The sequence below is a fragment of the Mchenga conophoros genome, linkage group LG17 (assembly GCF_057382185.1).
Source record: "Mchenga conophoros isolate Kocher_MC1m ecotype Shallow Benthic linkage group LG17, M_conophoros_male_GT1.1, whole genome shotgun sequence".
Lineage (NCBI taxonomy): Eukaryota > Metazoa > Chordata > Actinopteri > Cichliformes > Cichlidae > Mchenga > Mchenga conophoros.
Window position 1 is genome coordinate 21047192 of NC_140542.1, and position 16822 is coordinate 21064013.

The following is a 16822-nucleotide window of genomic DNA, read 5'->3' on the forward strand; positions in this document are numbered from 1 at the left end:
TTGTTTGTGTATTTATACACAGGCACTCATATATATTCAAATAATTAAAAAAAAAAAAAAAAGTTAATTTACCTGTTACTACCACACACCAAATACGGTCGTTGGTACTTGCTGGCTTGTGTCGCCACTAACAAAAGCTCAACACTGCGCCTAGCATCCTGGAGCACTTCTGTTGTCTTTTGTACCTGTTTTGGAGTTTTTACGTGCTTCAGGGTTTGTACGTGTTTTGAAGTTTGTACGTGCTTTGTCTCTAGGGTCCACCATAAATAGACATTTATTTATTCACTCCACATAAAATGTAATAAATAAATCATATAATACAAAAAACAATTTCATTCAAACCCATTTCAACTTTTAACTATTTAAATTTTCAGCTTTTTCCTTTTAAACAAATTTAAAGTGAAACAACACAAAACACTGCAAACCACAACACAATTAAATATAAATTAAAATATGAAAACAAAAAGAAGATGCATATTCTCTGTTATATGGGCCTGCATGAATAAACTTTCTGAATCCTTTATCATCCACAACTGAAAATAGTTGTGGATGATTACTATACCTTTCTAATGTAATGTTGTCCCTGGCTCTTTCTCTGCCTCTCCCTCCTGCTCTGTTCCTGTGCTACTGAGTGTAACTACCGCCCCTTTCTCCTCATCCCAGCGCAAAGCACAAGGCTCGCATGCGGAGTGAAGCAGAAAAAAAGTGTGAGAGAGGGTGAGAGAAAGAAAAAACAAAACAAAAAAAACCCCAAACCCACGGTTTGCAATGAGGACCCGGATCGCGTCGTTCACGTCAAAGACCCGGCTCTAAGAGCCGTTTTGTTCGCGACCGACACATCGCTACACTGTGGACGGTAGGCCAAAACTGAGAGAAACGATGCGTTTTCATACGAAAAAGCATTAGTGTGGACGTAGCGTTAATAGCAAAAATTCACGTGCTTTACCTTGTGGTAATTACCAATCCTTAGGACACGGTTATATTTCTCACCCGATACAAAAGGTGTGAAGATTGTTGGGAATTGTATTTCCAAACTTAAAATATGTGTGTTTGTAATGTAAATAAATGACAGACCCGTGGTTAGAGAAGTAAAACTTTATTTAGTTTCACAGGAAACATTAAATTTATCTTATTATCCAAAAAAAGCTTTCAGAAACATTTCTTAAATAAACTTGAGTATTTTAAATAAATAAATATCAAAGATGTTCAACACTCCATTTTAACGGCAATAATTTCTCAATAATTAAACAACTTTCAAAGAAATTTCCAGAAAAACCTGAAAACATGTCAAAGAAATTTCCAGTAGTTAAATATATGCATGAAAATGAATTTGGGTTCCTTTCAATGACACTTCCCAAAAAAGGGTCAGAAATTAAATGCCGCTAAAATAAAGCACTGCTCGATGTTAGCACCCCCGGACACTTTCAGATGTCGGCAGCGTCATGCACCATGCAGCGTCAGAGCCCTTTGGGTTTTTAATCCGGTTAAGGTGACCTCATCTCAAGGGAGAAGCTGAGATGCAGAACGAGGCGATCCAGGAGCGAGCGAGCTTGGCGGAGGCGACAGAGAGCTGGCGCAGAAATGATTCAGGGTCGAGTGCCATTTACAAGACGCGGCCGATGCTTCTAAAGTTTGCATCATACAAAATATAATTAACACATTCTAAAAATATCTCTCTTTGCCACAGAGCGCCACACCTGTCCACACCAGAACACTAAATGTGGTTTAAGCCTCAAAATAACTGACAACAAAAATCTCTCATTTTTTAAAATGTCTTCTTAAAAAACCTCAAAGATCTACAAAATGTCTGAAAGCTAGCTGTGGAGATGTTTCCATCAAATTTCAAGGTGACACAAAAACATTCAACAAGTTACAACTTCTCACATTTGAGCTCCACCTCCATCTGTTTTCTGATTGATTTAGTGAAGAAAATTTCTAAAACTTTTCAGAAATAGCCTCTGCCAAATTTAGTTTTCACCACCAGCAGTTTCTTCATTCATTTTAGCATTACTTCCATTTTTCAATATATGCTGCCATTAAATGAAGTTTACATTTACTCATGCACCATCTTGTGGTGCGAAATGGTATTACATTAAGGTAGAACTCAGCCTTGGTTTAAGGTGGCATCTCTTTAACATCACACACAGGTGTTTTGAGAATAAAGTCATAGCTGTGTTTCTTAATATTCACCAATATTTATAGATTTAGTTAATTTTGTGAGGTTCTAAACTATTTTTAAATAAAAAGTCTTTAAAATGCAGCAGGAAAAAGAAAAATCTCAGATCTAATATTCTGGTCTTTTTCCACTGCTGTTCATATGAAATTCTGGGGGCTTCTGTTTGTAGGACTTTCATAATGATGGTGGAGCTTTAGAGGGCGTGGACCTGAGATTGACCAGTGAAGATGAGTGTTTATGTAAGCTGCGCCAAAATACAGAAAGCAAAACAGAAGAAACGATACCAACCATTTAAAAAAAAAAGAAAAAAGAAGAGAAACCCGAAGCAAAGGGAAGCTTGGCGTTACCCGACAGACCCTTGACGGGCTCATTCCAGAGGTTCAAGGTCAGAGAAACAGTTCAAATAGCAGAATTATTAACTTTTTCAAGAAAATCTTCTCAGTTTTGAAGAAAGTGCCCGCATGTGCCCGAGAACTGAAAGTTTATTTTATTTGGGATTTAGTCAAAGTATCTGCAGTTATTCTGAAGTTTGTGGAAGTCCACATGTGAGAACACCAGCTGTGAATGCTCACATGAATGGGCGGTGTGTGGGGGCAAGGGCGTGGTCTCAGCTGAGGTAGGTGAGGATGACAGACTGGATGGGCAGCCTGCAGACTGGGCACAGTTTGTTCCTCTTCTTCAGCTTCCTGGCGCAGACGTAGCAGGACATAAGGTGTCCGGTCCGTCCGTGCACGATGCAGCCATTCTTTGGTCGCGACTGACAGATGAGGCAGGGGTCCAGGCACGAGTCCGGCAGACGCCACTCCGCCGAAACGCTGCGCTCCATATCGGGGACTTGCATGGTAGGAGGAGCAGCTGGAGCTGCAGCTGGAGCTGGGGAAGGTGGGAGAAGCTCCTGAGAATCAATGGAGGATGAGTGTGAGGAAGAGGAGGGCTGGGATTCGGGAGTCCAGAGCTTCTCCTGTGAATAGGAGGAGGAAGGCTGGGAGCATGAGAGGAGATCCTGGGAGGCGGAGTCAGCAGCGGCGGAGGAGCAGGTGGAGTCGGACGCACACTGTGAGTGCAGAGGAGGAGTTTTTAATCTTTTCCCATCTGGAACATCGACTCCGTTCTCCTCCATGTCAGAACCTGCAGGACACAAATCAATCAATCGATTAGCAGCTTGTCTGTCACCGAAGATAAAACTGACAGCAAGCTGCAGTTCCTCTAGTGGCCACTTGAGGAAAAAGTGAGCCAGTCAGCACCTGCAGGTTCTCACCTGAACATCTCTGTGCTCTTCTAGAGCGTTTTTAATTAAATTATTCGATTTCTAATACTACTACTACTAATTATAATAATAATAATAAGAGACTTGAAAATGATTTCTACATTCATTTTGTGATTGGCTATTCATTAGAAAGTGTGTGCAGATAGGGATGTGCATCAAAAATCGAGTATCAGCTACATAGATCTGAGATGAGGTGTACAGCAGCAGCTTGTCTCTTTTTCCTCTCTGCCTAATGATTGGTTTTCTAAATTGTCGCTTCGGTATTCTGATGTAGACAATCATCACCAGTGGTTTTAGGTAGGCTGTGTCTGACTAATATGAAATAATCTGAGTGATGTGTAATTCTGCACAGGTGTGTTGACATTGGCACACAGGGACATCTGACCTGGTTTTATAGACTGAAGATATTCTGGGGGTTTTCAAATCAAATCAAATCAAATCACTTTTTATTGTCACATCACATGTGCAGGCACACTGGCACAGCACATGCGAGTGAAATTCTTGTGTGCGAGCCCCACAAGCAACAGAGATGTGCAAACACAACAACACAAACGAGCAAAATACAAGAATGGCCAACCTGAAACTAATAAATATATGTACAATATATAATAGTGTATGCATTTCTGGATGTGTATACTAAATATTTTCCTACGTGTGTGTGTGTGTGTGTGTGTGTGTGTGTGTGTGTGTGTGTATACACATTTTTACAAATTAAATAGTAAAAAAATAAAATAAAATAATAATAATAATAATAATAATAAAATATATAAAATATACAGAGTTGAATATGTGCAAAACAAGTGGCATTTATATACAGTGTGGAGTGCATAATGTTGAAGTTCCAGTAGTGAAGCTGAGGTGTCTATGACGTGTTCAGCAGTCTGATGGCCTGATGGAAAAAGCTGTCTCTCAGTCTGCTGGTACGGGACCGGATGCTGCAGAACCTCCTTCCTGATGGAAGCAGTCTGAACAGTTTATGGCTGGGGTGACTGGAGTCCTTGATGATCCTCCCCGCTTTCCTCAGGCACCGCTTCCTGTAGATGTCTTGGAGGGAGGGAAGCTCACCTCCAATTATCCGTTCAGAGCACCGCACTACTCGCTGGAGAGCTTTGCAGTTGTAGGCGGTGCTGTTGCCATACCAGGTGGTGATGCATCCAGTGAGGATGCTCTCAGTGGCACAGCGATAGAAGGTCCTGAGGATGCGGGGGCTCATGCCGAATCTTTTCAGTCTCCTGAGAAAGAAGAGGCGCTGCTGCGCCTTCTTCACTGTTTTGTTTGTGTGTACTGACCACGTAAGATCCTCAGCCAGATGTACGCCAAGGAACCGGAAGCTGCTCACTCTCTCCACAGCAGCGCCGTTGATGGTGATGGGGGTGTGTACTTCTCTGCACCTCCGGAAGTCCACTATCAACTCCTTTGTCTTTGCGACGTTGAGGGTGAGATGGTTGTCTTGACACCAGTGGGTCAGGGCGCTGACCTCCTCCCTGTAAGCCCTGATAAGACCCACCACTGTAGTGTCGTCCGCAAACTTCACAATGATGTTTTTTCTAACCTTTACACTCGTCTTTGATTCACTGGAGATTTCCCTTTGTTATTTGAAAACACCGGCTCTGTGCTTTTTTTGTTTTTTGTTTTTTTGGGGGGGTATGTTAAATGAAGGAGTCCAAACTTGATTGACTTTTGAAACGTCTGTGTCCCCCTTCTTTCGTTTGCACCTTTTTGACAGCATTACTCTAAAAACAAACTACTTTGGTCTCTGTAGTCATGATAAGATTTACCTGGAGGTTCTTTGGCAGCTGATAGGTTGGTCGGCTTTGTGGGCAGGGCTTTAGGGCTGGAGGAGGCACAGTTGACGGACACATCAGGTAGCCAATCCTGGCGCAGATCCCAGCAGCGGAGGCAGTTTCTGGGCAGAGGAGGGTTCAACTCATCGCATTTCGCACAGCGCCAGTAATCCTGAGAGGAAAACACTCCATTACACCTGAACAACTTGCGTAAGTGTGTGGCTTTGTGTCATCTGTGTGTTTGTGCAGCAACTCACAGCTTCAGTAATCTCTGTGTCTTCATCAAAGGAGTCGTCGTCATCTGCTTCGAAGATTGTGACCTCATATACCTGCAGCACACAGACAAGATGGCTATTAGTATCGTTGTCGAGCCAAGGTAGATGTTTAATGGCCAGCTCGGTCTATTAAGTGGTTCTTACCTGATCATCAGCAGAGAGAGAAGCATCATCTTCATTGTAATCATCTGAATCTATGGACTCGACTTCAAATTCAACACTGAAGTTGTCGCTGTCAGAGTCTGACGCTGCGTCCGTGACCTCTGACCTCCCAGACTAAACACACACAGAGTCCACATTACACATTATACATCAACACAGGCTCAATAAACCACTGATTGTGCGTCATGCTCACTGTGCTGTGCGAGTCAGATGATTGGCTGCTGTGTCTTTCTCGCCCGCTCCCAAGTCCTCCAATCACACACCAGGACAGGCTGTCGTCGAACGTCAGCGAGTAGCTGTCAGACCGTCTCCTTTTCGTGCCTCCCTCTTCCTCCTCCTCCTCCGAGTCTTCTTCAACATCCCCCTCGTCTACACTGTGTGAGGGACCTGCAGACAAAAGGTGGGCGGAGTTTGGTTAAACAGTTAAACACCTTGAATGAAATGGTGGTGGAGTTAGTGCTGGTACATCTTGAGGAGAAACTCACCTGGCTCATTGCTCCTGCAGCTCCACCTTCTCCTCCTCCTTCTCCTCCTCCTGTCAGGCGATGAAGAGCAACCTTCTATTTCTGCCGCCTGAAAGCACAAACACGTTTTTGAGCTGATTTTCAAACTTTTAAACTCTTGTTGGGCCATAGAATAATCACCAAATTCCATGTGACTTTTAAATTAGATCATACACATTAGATTTGTTTATGATCATCATCCCCAAAAGGTTCAATTTCTCCCAAACACAAAACAAAAAAGTCACACAAAGGCAAGAAGGAAAGACTGGAGCCTCCTGGTGTGCAGCCAGATGTGTCTGAGTATGTGTGTTAATAGGATAACGTGGCTTGTGTTCTAATGACACAATTGAGTTAACTAATAATACAGCAAAACACTTTGTTTGTTGGTTTTTGGTGTTTTTTTGTCTGTAAAAATTCTGCTGCAGCTCGTTCGTGGTTAAAGTGTGCGTTTGGATTATTTAGCCACAAACAGCAGCAGCACAAATTCAAAGTTTTACAGTTTGCCTGCTCTTTACGTTCACCGCCACCCTCTTGGATTGTTAAGCTGGGGTTACTGGGACTGCTTTTACTTTCTGAGTTGGAAATCTGAGTTTCCAACTCAATCAGGAATTCACTATAATAGCGTTTTGAGTGCTCAGCAAGAGTAGAATGTTTCTTTCTGTAATTCAGAAGGAAGTCTGTGAAAGTGTCGGTAAATATATTCCTCAGTGAAGACTGCAGCAGTGTTTTTGCTTCTTAGGTGGACTCATAACTGGAGTTGAGTGCACCTGGAAGTAATTCTCTCGTAAGCTGGAATGGTTCAGAGGTTGGAGCTTGTAAAATAGTCCAAAATAGCCTGTGTGAATAGCACAAGGTGAAACTTTACTTCGAGTTTATTCTAAACTTCTTAAATGCTGCGCTCACAGCGAGGGAAAGGAAGCTGAAGGTACGTAAATGTGAAGGAACAAACCCGGGCTAGAAATACCGAAGGTTTATCTGGCAAAAACACAATAGACGTAGAGAATCCAAACATGGTGTGCGTCTTACCTCCGTCCTTCTGTCTGTCTGGCTGCTGCTGTGCGGCTCACTCAGACTTGTTGTTGATTCTAAAGAGAGTGTTTGTCAGAGTCAGACCAGCAGGATATCATCTATATATACACAAACACACACACCCTCAATATTTAGAAAGTATGCCTTTATCCTCCTGAAGGAAAAGCAGGTGGAGGTCTAACATTTCTTCCCCAAAAGTCAGAAAAACAAGTTAATTTGGAGTCAATTGGTGTTTACACAGAACCAAAACAGCTCAATTTTAGCCCCTTGGCTTTCCACCTGTGGGCACTTCAGGGGATGTAAGACTGGATATTTTCGGACCACAAAGGTGTAGCTGTATTTAATAATGTGCCTCGTGTGCAAAATGCGATTCCTACCTGGACTACTGACAGCCACCAGGTTCTTGGTGATCATTGCAAACAGAACCCTGAAACAAGAAAACATCACATATTTTATTTAAAGGGTTTTTTTTTCCTTTTAGTGAGTCTGAAGGACCAAAAGCTTCATCCTCTACCACTCACTCACCGCGGCTCTTTCACGGAGAAGCTGTCGACTCCCAGCACACGGCCCAGAGCATCCTGGGCGCAGTGGACGATGTGTTGCTGCTTCTGGTCGTACAGCTGCTTCTGGATGATGTACTGACCCAGGTAGAACATTACCTGCAAAAACACAGAGATACATCGTGGGATGATTGTAGGATGCACAGGCTAATTATTACGTTTGGGTGTTTTGTTATTGTGGTTTTTAAACATCAGCAATTTTACCACCATTACAAGACTGCAGTCAGATTAGCTGAAGTTATGCACTCTGAAAAAGGATAAGCTGAGTTTCTTCTCTTTTCTCTACATCCAGAAAATACTGTTCAGGTGTTCTTTGTTGATCACACATATAATTACAGCGTTTATCTTGCCTCAAAACTGGAAACTCTGCATGTTCCTGTTGGTTTTGGAGCTTTTGATGAGCAAACATGGAATTTATTAGTAAAGTATTTTCCAAAACAAATTTTATTTCCTTTTTAAACGCACCAAAAATCGTTAATATGCATGAAAAATCCTAATAATATGGGCTGCTTGTAGCTTTTGTTAGTGGGCGTTTTCTTCTCAACATCTAAGCTGCAGCAACAAATGAGAAAAAAGAAATCCAAGTCACAGATGATGAGCTCACAAAGAAAACAAAACAATGTATAAATAAATAACGGTGCAAAAAAATAATACAACCGCAGGGTCTGTTTATAGAGCTTAACACAACGAAGACCACTGCCCCCATTTGGATTCCACGATGGTGGAGCTAAGGTTTGTGAACTGCAAAAGAGAAAATCAAAATGACACTGAAGATTGGCATAAGAGTGGGATGCAAATGACAAGGATTTAACCTTCAAAATAAAAGACCACGGGCAGGGGGACTGCCCAGAAATTAAAAAGTGTCTATATGTGGGAAGCACTGCAGACATGAGACTGAGAGGGAAAAGGAGTCGAATAGGGAATCCTGGAAAAATCATGAGGATGAACTAAAGGAGAGCTGGGGTGAGTCTCAAAGTTCTCCTTTTTTCACGCCGTCTTCATTAAAAGGCCAAAACACCATTTTTCCTGCATTGGTAATAGATCTTCGCAGTGACCAGTAATTTCCAGCTACCACGCAGCTCGATCACACCAGTGTACCATGGAAAAGAGCAGCTTGGTCACAATCACGATATCAGCAATAACGGCAGAGTCTGAAACTTTCAGGGGCAACCAGCAGTGACGTGTCAACAGAGTACCACAAATGTCAATGACAGCAACGACAGCGTGCGAAATCACCTCCGGCAACTCGGGGTGGGCGGGTCCCACGCTAGCCTTCAGACTTTTCTAACCTTTCAGAGAAGCAACTGAAGCGAATAAGAGCGCAGTTCAGTGTAGTAAATACAATAAAGGGGTTACCTAGGCAACCAGAGCCTGGAACATCCGCTATTGACGCGCGATGAGCAAATTGCTTCCTGTTTAGCTGTACGAAAGCAAAAAGAACAATCAAACACTTAAAATAGTTTTCCACTTATAGTTTGTAAAGTTTCTTAAGACTTTCTGCAACTTGCTTTTTTATTCTGTCTTTCGTTACATCCTGCCTTTTTTTAAAACATTTTTCTTTTTTTGCATGCCAAAGAGCAAAGTGAACTGGACTCAAATATCTTGTAAGTGTGCACAAACTTGGCCGAATAAAGATGACATGCACGTTTCTGATAACGATTTTTAAATATGTAATCGTAACACCACCAGAGACAATATATATCACATTTTATAATTTTTACTTTGCTGAGCTCATCCTGCATTCTACTTTACTGAGCCGATTTTATTACAGCTGTGTCTAATGTTTTGGCTGCTGTGATAGCAGATTTTTGGACAGAAAAAGCATATTTAATCTCACGCACTATCTGCAACGTATGACTACAAACTTCACCACAAGGTGGCAATGTTTCATCATAAAGTGTGCAAATGCAGTATGAGGCAGGTGTTTTAGGCAGGAGGGGGCAGTGGTAGTAAAGGAAGTTCTGGGTTCATTCATTCATTGCTGTCTGTGAATGCAGGTCCGGTAACAGTCCTAACACCACCTGACGACACCCCTCACACATCAAAGCCAACAAAAAGACTGTCTCAAAGCTCCCGGTGAAATGTGGAGCAGTAAATGGAAATGCTGTACCTCCTTCATGGTGAAAACATCTTTAGTGGCTCCAGCGTGCTGCAGCAAAGAGCAGAACTCTACCTTTGGTCTCACCTGAACACACACAGAGAGGAAAACGTTAAGTCACACAGTCAGTGAAGAGTTACGAGCACATGAAGAAGTTGGGAACTTGTCGTCCTCACCAGTTTGTTGTCGTCCTCCGTGGTCCAGGTGTTGGTATCACTGTCGGCTGACATGGTGAAGCTGATTGTCCCTGCACGCCAACACACAGCAGATTATGACAGATTACATAAACCAGTACAGTATTTTTTAAACATAATAGATTTGGAAAAAGCGCTCCTAAAGTAAATCTTTTTCACAGCGTAAGACAGATTAGGCATTCATCATTAGCATTAGTTATATTTCTTTGAAGTCCTCCCCCTCCATCTGCGGCACTGCAATATAAACCCGGATACAGAAAGTATAATCCCAGGCTTACTGTATAAATATTATCATTTTCTTCGTCTGTGTTTAATCTGCCTGGTTTAAAAAGTTAATTTAACCTTTTAAGATGATGCAGGTTTGTTTAAAGCAAATCAAATCACTTTTATTGTCACATCACATGTGCAGGTACACTGGTACAGTACATGTGAGTGAAATTCTTGTGTGTGAGCTTCACAAGCAACAGAGGTGTGCAAAAGTATAATAACATAAGAACAAGCAAAATATAAGAACGGCTAAATCTGAGAATTATATGAATATAAGAGTGTATGCATATTACTGAATGTGAATACTAAATGTGTACGTGTGTGTGTGTGTGTGTGTACACATATTTTACAAATTAAATAGAGTAAACAATAAAATATCTAAAATATACAGAGCATGCCGACCGCCTGGTGTTGACTGAGAGCAGCCGGTTCCTTTTCTGTGTTTTTATTTTGCTTACACAAAAACACATCTGGAGGAAAAACCTCGGCCCTGGACGAGGGCTGCTGAGCCTCCAACTGTGGATCATTTAACTGAAGAAACCACTCACGTGTCGAGCTGATACTTGAATCAGATATCAGTAATGGAAAAAGCAGATCAATATGGCCAATCTATTGAAATCTGTCCTCTGATTATTAGATTCATTACTCTGTGATGCAGCAAAGCAAAAAATAATCATTTGTGCATTTACAAAATTCAGCTTATTCATTCAAGACTGGTACGGGATTTGAATTCTGTACTGAAAACACCTGCAGTCAAGGTACTTGTACACTAGGAATGGATCAGTGCATCTTCACCTGAAAGTCTGAGGCACCCTACCTGACCGAAGTTTGTGTATTTCCCTATTTGATAAACAAAAAATGCCAGCTGCCGTTAAATCCCGAAGAAGAAGAAGCTGTGTCCCAGAATTCATAGTGCAGCCCAGCTCAGTTTCCAACAATGACGGCAGCTAGTTAGTTTTAATATTACTCTTATTATTTTTTCTGGGTCACAAAATAAACGTTTAACATATTTTCAGGTGAGAATGTAGCTGTGTAAACCTCAAATATCTGCTCAGTTTATCAAGACACCACATATTTTCAAAAGCTAGCGCGATAGCTAGCCAGGGGCAAGGCTCACTAGAGCCTGTGAGAACAACGGACTCCTGGTAAATCGTTTTCAAACCCACCGCCGTCTTTCGCTACTCAGATTAAACATGATATATAAGTCACTTAGATAACTTAAAAATGTTATTGTTTGGCTTTTTTTAGTATTTTATTTGTTCCTGAGTAAATCAGTTTGTCTGAGATTAAAGTTATACTTTTTACACAGCTGAATAAAAGTCAAGCAGACAACTGATTATCAGATGTGTGAGATGCTCGAGAATATACTCCGGTGTCCTGTTATATTTTAGATAGCAAGGAGTTTATTAAACGTCACAGAAACAATCTGCAAATTTCATTAAAATTTAATAAACTATCATCTTGTCTTTAGTTTTAGTCAGCACATACCTTAAACACTTAAAGCTGTAAGCTAATGATAGTTATATAAGAGCAGACGCATGCTGGTGCAATAAGCTGTACGTTCTACATCCAATGGATGCATGATCTGATTAGTCGACTAATCGCAAAAATAATCGGTGACTAGTCGACTATCAAAATAATCGTTTGTAGCAGCCCTAGCCGTAAACAGCTTGTTTAGCGACACCACAAAACAAACAATAGCGTAACATGAAACCATAGATGTTTTCATATCGTTATATCGAACAGCCCTAAAGCCTGGTGATTTTTATTTTTGTGGAGGGCAGAAACCTCTTTGAGCAATAATCTGATCTAAATACTGAGTTCAACTGTAAACTCAGGAGCACAGGTATCAGTGCAGATATTGCCTGTGACTGTAATTAACAGGACATTTACTGATGTAAGTGGCTCATATTTACAGTATCTGATCAGTTGTGACCTGACATGGTGTTAAGATGAAAAGCTCTAAAATCAAAGTTATGGAAGATCTCTTTGTTTCTGTGATGTACAACCGGAATATAAATAACCACAGATATGTGCACAGGCTCCCAGCCACACTGATACCGAGCCAGGATTTCATAACCGGTGCATCACAAATTTTCATTCAGAGCAGAATGTCACTTTTCAACATTTTTCAACAGGCAAATAAAGCAAGAAAATGTAAAAAACATCACACTGTCAGACTTTAACAGAATTTACTTACCGATATAAAACACATATTTACAGAAAACATTCAAAGAAGCTTGTACTAACCTTTTGTGTCAGTTTTGCTTAAAAAGTTACTGAATCTTTGCTTGTTTTTAACAACACAAACGTGTAGTCCTGACACAACACCTGACAGACAGATCAACTCAATAACCATCCAGTCTTTTTGCATTAGCACCAGGTTAATGCTTAATTAATCAGCTGTTAAAAGTCTAAAATGTTTTCCAGTATTCAAGGAATAAAATGAAGTCCTTACCTTACCTTACATATATGCAGGGGAAATAAATCCGTTTTAGCAGCTCATCTTGTGCAAATAAAGGCAGATAAAGTGCAGAAAGAGTGGAGCAGGGCAGAGCTGCAGCCTCTTATAGACCTGCTCAGACATGTCAGGACTAGACCAGTTTAAAGGCCTGGCCTAGTCTGACTGGGGCCTATCATGCCCTGACTCAGCTGTACTGTAGGACTGGAACAGCTGATTCAATCATAGAGCTTCTGTAGACAAGCCAGGGCTAGTCTGCATTGACTCATCCTATCAAAGTTACATAACCACACTAACCAGAGTGCTGGTTATCTCACTAACCAGGACTAGTCTTAGCCAGATAACCAGTGCCAAATCAGGGGCACAACACCTGCTTGATCTGAGCACAGGAAACCGGGAAGATCAGCGCAATACGTAATTCTCCAATTTATTATTTATTCCAACCAAAAGTGTTTTTTACATATACCTTTTCTTTCTGGTCTCAAGTCAAAAACACAAAATTAGACCTAAAAGACAATATATTGAAATAAGTCATAAATAAGAGTTCTTCTATTCTATTTCTATTTTTGTTTAATTTTCGGTTTTCAGTTCTTTTTTTCCTTGTTTATTTTTTATTATACATTCAAAAATATATATTTTTAAATATTTTTCTGTGTTTCAGTGTTAGTTTCACACTTCTGTTTTTTAAAATGTTGTTTCTAAATGTAGCTTTTTGAAATGCACAGACTTCTGTTAAATAATGTAACATAGACAGGTTGGCTTAAAGGCCCATTCAGACTTTCTTTTAAATCAAACACTGTAAAATCTAGTTTTTATTTTGATTAACAAAAATGTGGTTTCAAACTTTTTAGTTTAAATCTGGTTAACTATGATGACTAAGACTGGACCTTGTTCTTTCGGTTACTGTAAAAAGACACTTATTGATTGGATTTTAAATTTTCCAACAACCCTGTGAGAGCCTGTGAGACTTTGCTGGAATTCAAATTCAAATTCAAATTTTATTTGTCACACACACACACAACCATACACAGTATGACATGGGGGTGAAATGCTTGTAGCTGTACAATGCCCGACCATTAAATGACAGAAGAAAAGTTTTACAATATTTACAATTTACTACAAAAATTTACAAATTAACTTAGGAATTTACAGTAAAGAATGTGCAAATAGCAGAAGAGATTATAAAGATAAGGATTATAAATTATAGGAATTATAGGATTATAGGAAACTGTAAAAATAAAAAAACAAAGCAAAAACAGACAGCCCTGTTTCCACAGAGGTGCAGGACTTTATTTTAAAGTGCACCCACACAGTTCAGAGCTGTAAACTACAAATGGCAGTGGCTCAGAGATGGAGAAGACCAACCTGACCACAGTACACCGGGGTCGCCAGACATGACAGCAGCACTCAAAAGTCACGCTCAACAAAAAACAGCCATAAGTTTATCTGTTGATTTACCAGCTCACCAGGGACATAAGTTTAAAGTTCACATTTTTCTAATAACGATTTCCTTTTTGTTTTTGCAGGAATAATCAGCAAACAAAAACAAAACATACATGACATAAAAATATTAGTATGGGCCAAATTATGCGGTATTCCCAGGTTCAGGTTTGCTCTTTGCACCCAACTCATTTGACAAAAAAAAGGAAAAAAAAAAATGCATCTGACGGTTACTGCTAAATATCTGATCATAATCTCCATTAATCTTGGGTAAATTAAACCTCCAACTGGGATCAAAATTGAGCTTTAGGATTGGCTTAACGCTGTCTGCATATGTTCATTTTCAGATCGCTGGATAAACAAAAGTGTCTGATTCTGATTTAAAGCAGCAAACAGACCAGAAACTGCTGAGAATACGAGATATTCTCAGCCATCTTAAAGCAAATCAACATAATTTCATTAACAGCACAAAATCCATCAGATCAAAAATGAAAACAATTGTATTGTTTTTGGCTTTGGCTGTTCAGGTTTTTTCTTTTTTTCTAAGTTGAATAAATCCAGAGATAAATAAAGATGATTGTTTTATGCTTTTTTACTGAACTATGTAGCTTTTATTAACCCTCTTATTTCTTGTAATGATTTAACTTCTGAGGTGTTTTTGTTTTACTAACAGCATGTGGTCACCGTTTTCCTATTAAATTACTAATCTATTGATTTTGTTTCACATTGTCTACACATTGCTGTGGCTGTGACCTCTGTACCTCACAGTCTTCCACCTGGAATAAAACCACATTATGAAGAAAGCTTTGTTTGCCGTTTCAGACCCAGAAATTAAACTGCATGTAATAAAATTTAACACAAATTGTTAACACAACTATGATAATCTAATTAATGCAACAATGTGAGGCAAATAAACATGTTTAACCTTATTTTATGAATGATTATTATTATTAACTTTATCTGCATTGAACTGTGAACATACACAAAATGCTTAAACTAATTATCTTACAGTGCTACTTTCACTACTTCAGCCTGAGTAATCTTATTGTTGTTCCTGTGTGCACCACTTCCCCATGTCTTCTGTTTTTATGAGCACATCACTAGTATCTGATATTGCATACAAATAAACTTCTTGTCTTTTAAGGATCCTAAAAGAGCTGCCAAGGTGAAGCCAGTACACTTTGTACTTGTTTGGCTTTGCTTTTGCCCTCGAGTGTGTAATTTTTCCCCGCAAACAGCTGACCGGCTGTGTGAGTCAGCTGCTAAACCGTGACAACTCAGAAAGGCAGGAAGGTTTGCCCGGACATGTCCCGCTCACTCTCCTCTGTCTGAGTTTGTGTCTTACACACACAGATCTGAGAGAGCCCGGCCGGAACCTTTCATCACCTCTAACTGTATTATCTCACACTCATCGGAGGAAAATTAATGAGCAGATACTTCAAACTGACCGCAGACTTCAGGAGCTAAAATTAAAGGCCGATTATTGTTTTGTCTGCAGAACGAGGTACTAAAGAGCTCAGTTGCTGGCTGCTAACAGTGGATAAAAACACATCTACTTATAACTTTATGCATGAAGCAAAAACAAAATTTAGTAATACATTACCATAAATCAGATATAAAAACGTCTCAATCTGAACAGTTAAATCCAATTTTCCCTGCGGTATTGACGGCTAACGCTGAAGCTTTAAATATACTTTTTACATATCCTTTAAACAGTAATTTAAAAAAAACGCAGAGACTAGAAACCCACCGAAAGCATTAGTGTTAAAGCACAAAGAGTTATTTTAGAGTGATCGTTTTATCTTACCAGGATTGAGCAGACGGACTTGAGTTGCTAGAAAGCAGCGTCCACGGCGCTACTTCTCAACGCGTGTCAACTTGATCAGGAAACCCCGAGGCTCCGCGGCCTGCTAGCCACAATATGCTATCAACTTGCTAACGCGGACTTCTGCTGCAGTTAGAGCGCTAAAATCTGGCGCAGAAAAGTTTAGCTGTTATTTACGCACATTTCTAATTCACTTATGATGAAATAATATCCAACAACGACGTTAATCCAACAATTTCCCGGACAGTTGAGCCACTTCTACTTAGTGTTTACAACGCTCGCCACTCAAAGGCTGTGACTTAGTCAGATGGCGCCCCTAGTGGCTAGGAAGCCGACACTTTCTCAATTCAAATCCCCAAACACACTGATACGACAATAAAACCATTAAACTCATCCAATCTGAGCAGTTTGGGCCATAAAATTCCTGTTTATGTAAAAAAAAAAAAATAAAAAAAAAATACAAGAATAAATTATTAATTTCAAAATAAAGGCCAGTGTACATTAGCAGGACATGTTAAAAGATCAGTAAATTGCTAATTTGTTTTTATGAAATTATTTTACCTCAAAATTATACATATGATCGTGCTTTATTAATTTCTTTGACATGACCCAGAGCTGTGGGAAGTGTGGGGTGAAGTGGAGGCTGTAAAAGTATTCATGTTACAATCAAGTCATATTTTTGAGGTTGATGTATATTTTACCCCAGTAGCACATGGTTTGGAAATATTTCTAACATAAATAACTGTATAGTTTTTAAATAAAGAATTTGTTTATATGTACA

At 40.0% G+C, this 16822-nt stretch overlaps 1 protein-coding gene across 4 annotated transcripts; it reads right to left on the minus strand.

Annotated features, from left to right (window-relative positions):
* Positions 1-1080: 1080 nt before the first annotated feature.
* Positions 1081-16375, minus strand: mdm2 (MDM2 proto-oncogene). 4 transcript variants are annotated; one of them, XM_085251605.1, is made up of 12 exons: positions 16024-16375; positions 10031-10101; positions 9867-9941; positions 7722-7855; positions 7574-7623; positions 7194-7252; positions 6150-6237; positions 5858-6051; positions 5647-5778; positions 5485-5556; positions 5222-5399; positions 1081-3304 (listed from the first exon to the last, which is right to left on the minus strand). In XM_085251605.1, the coding sequence occupies exons 2-12, from the start codon at positions 10082-10084 to the stop codon at positions 2784-2786; spliced, it is 1557 nt and encodes a 518-aa protein (XP_085107731.1). In that variant the 5' UTR covers positions 10085-10101; positions 16024-16375; the 3' UTR covers positions 1081-2783. The 4 variants fall into 4 exon arrangements, with proteins under 4 accessions (XP_085107731.1, XP_085107732.1, XP_085107733.1 ...); XM_085251606.1 differs by lacking the exon at positions 16024-16375 and adding an exon at positions 12779-15990; XM_085251607.1 differs by lacking the exon at positions 16024-16375 and adding an exon at positions 12774-15990.
* Positions 16376-16822: the final 447 nt, after the last annotated feature.

Coding starts and splice junctions, on each gene's coding strand:
- mdm2 (XM_085251605.1), bottom strand. CDS start 10,084: ATGTCAGCCGACAGTGATACCAACACCTGGACCACGGAGGACGACAAC. Junction 7,856..9,866: donor ATGTTTTCACCATGAAGGAG/GTACAGCATTTC, acceptor GTGTTTTTGCAG/GTAATGTTCTACCTGGGTCA. Junction 7,253..7,573: donor GGTGGCTGTCAGTAGTCCAG/GTAGGAATCGCA, acceptor CACTCTCTTTAG/AATCAACAACAAGTCTGAGT.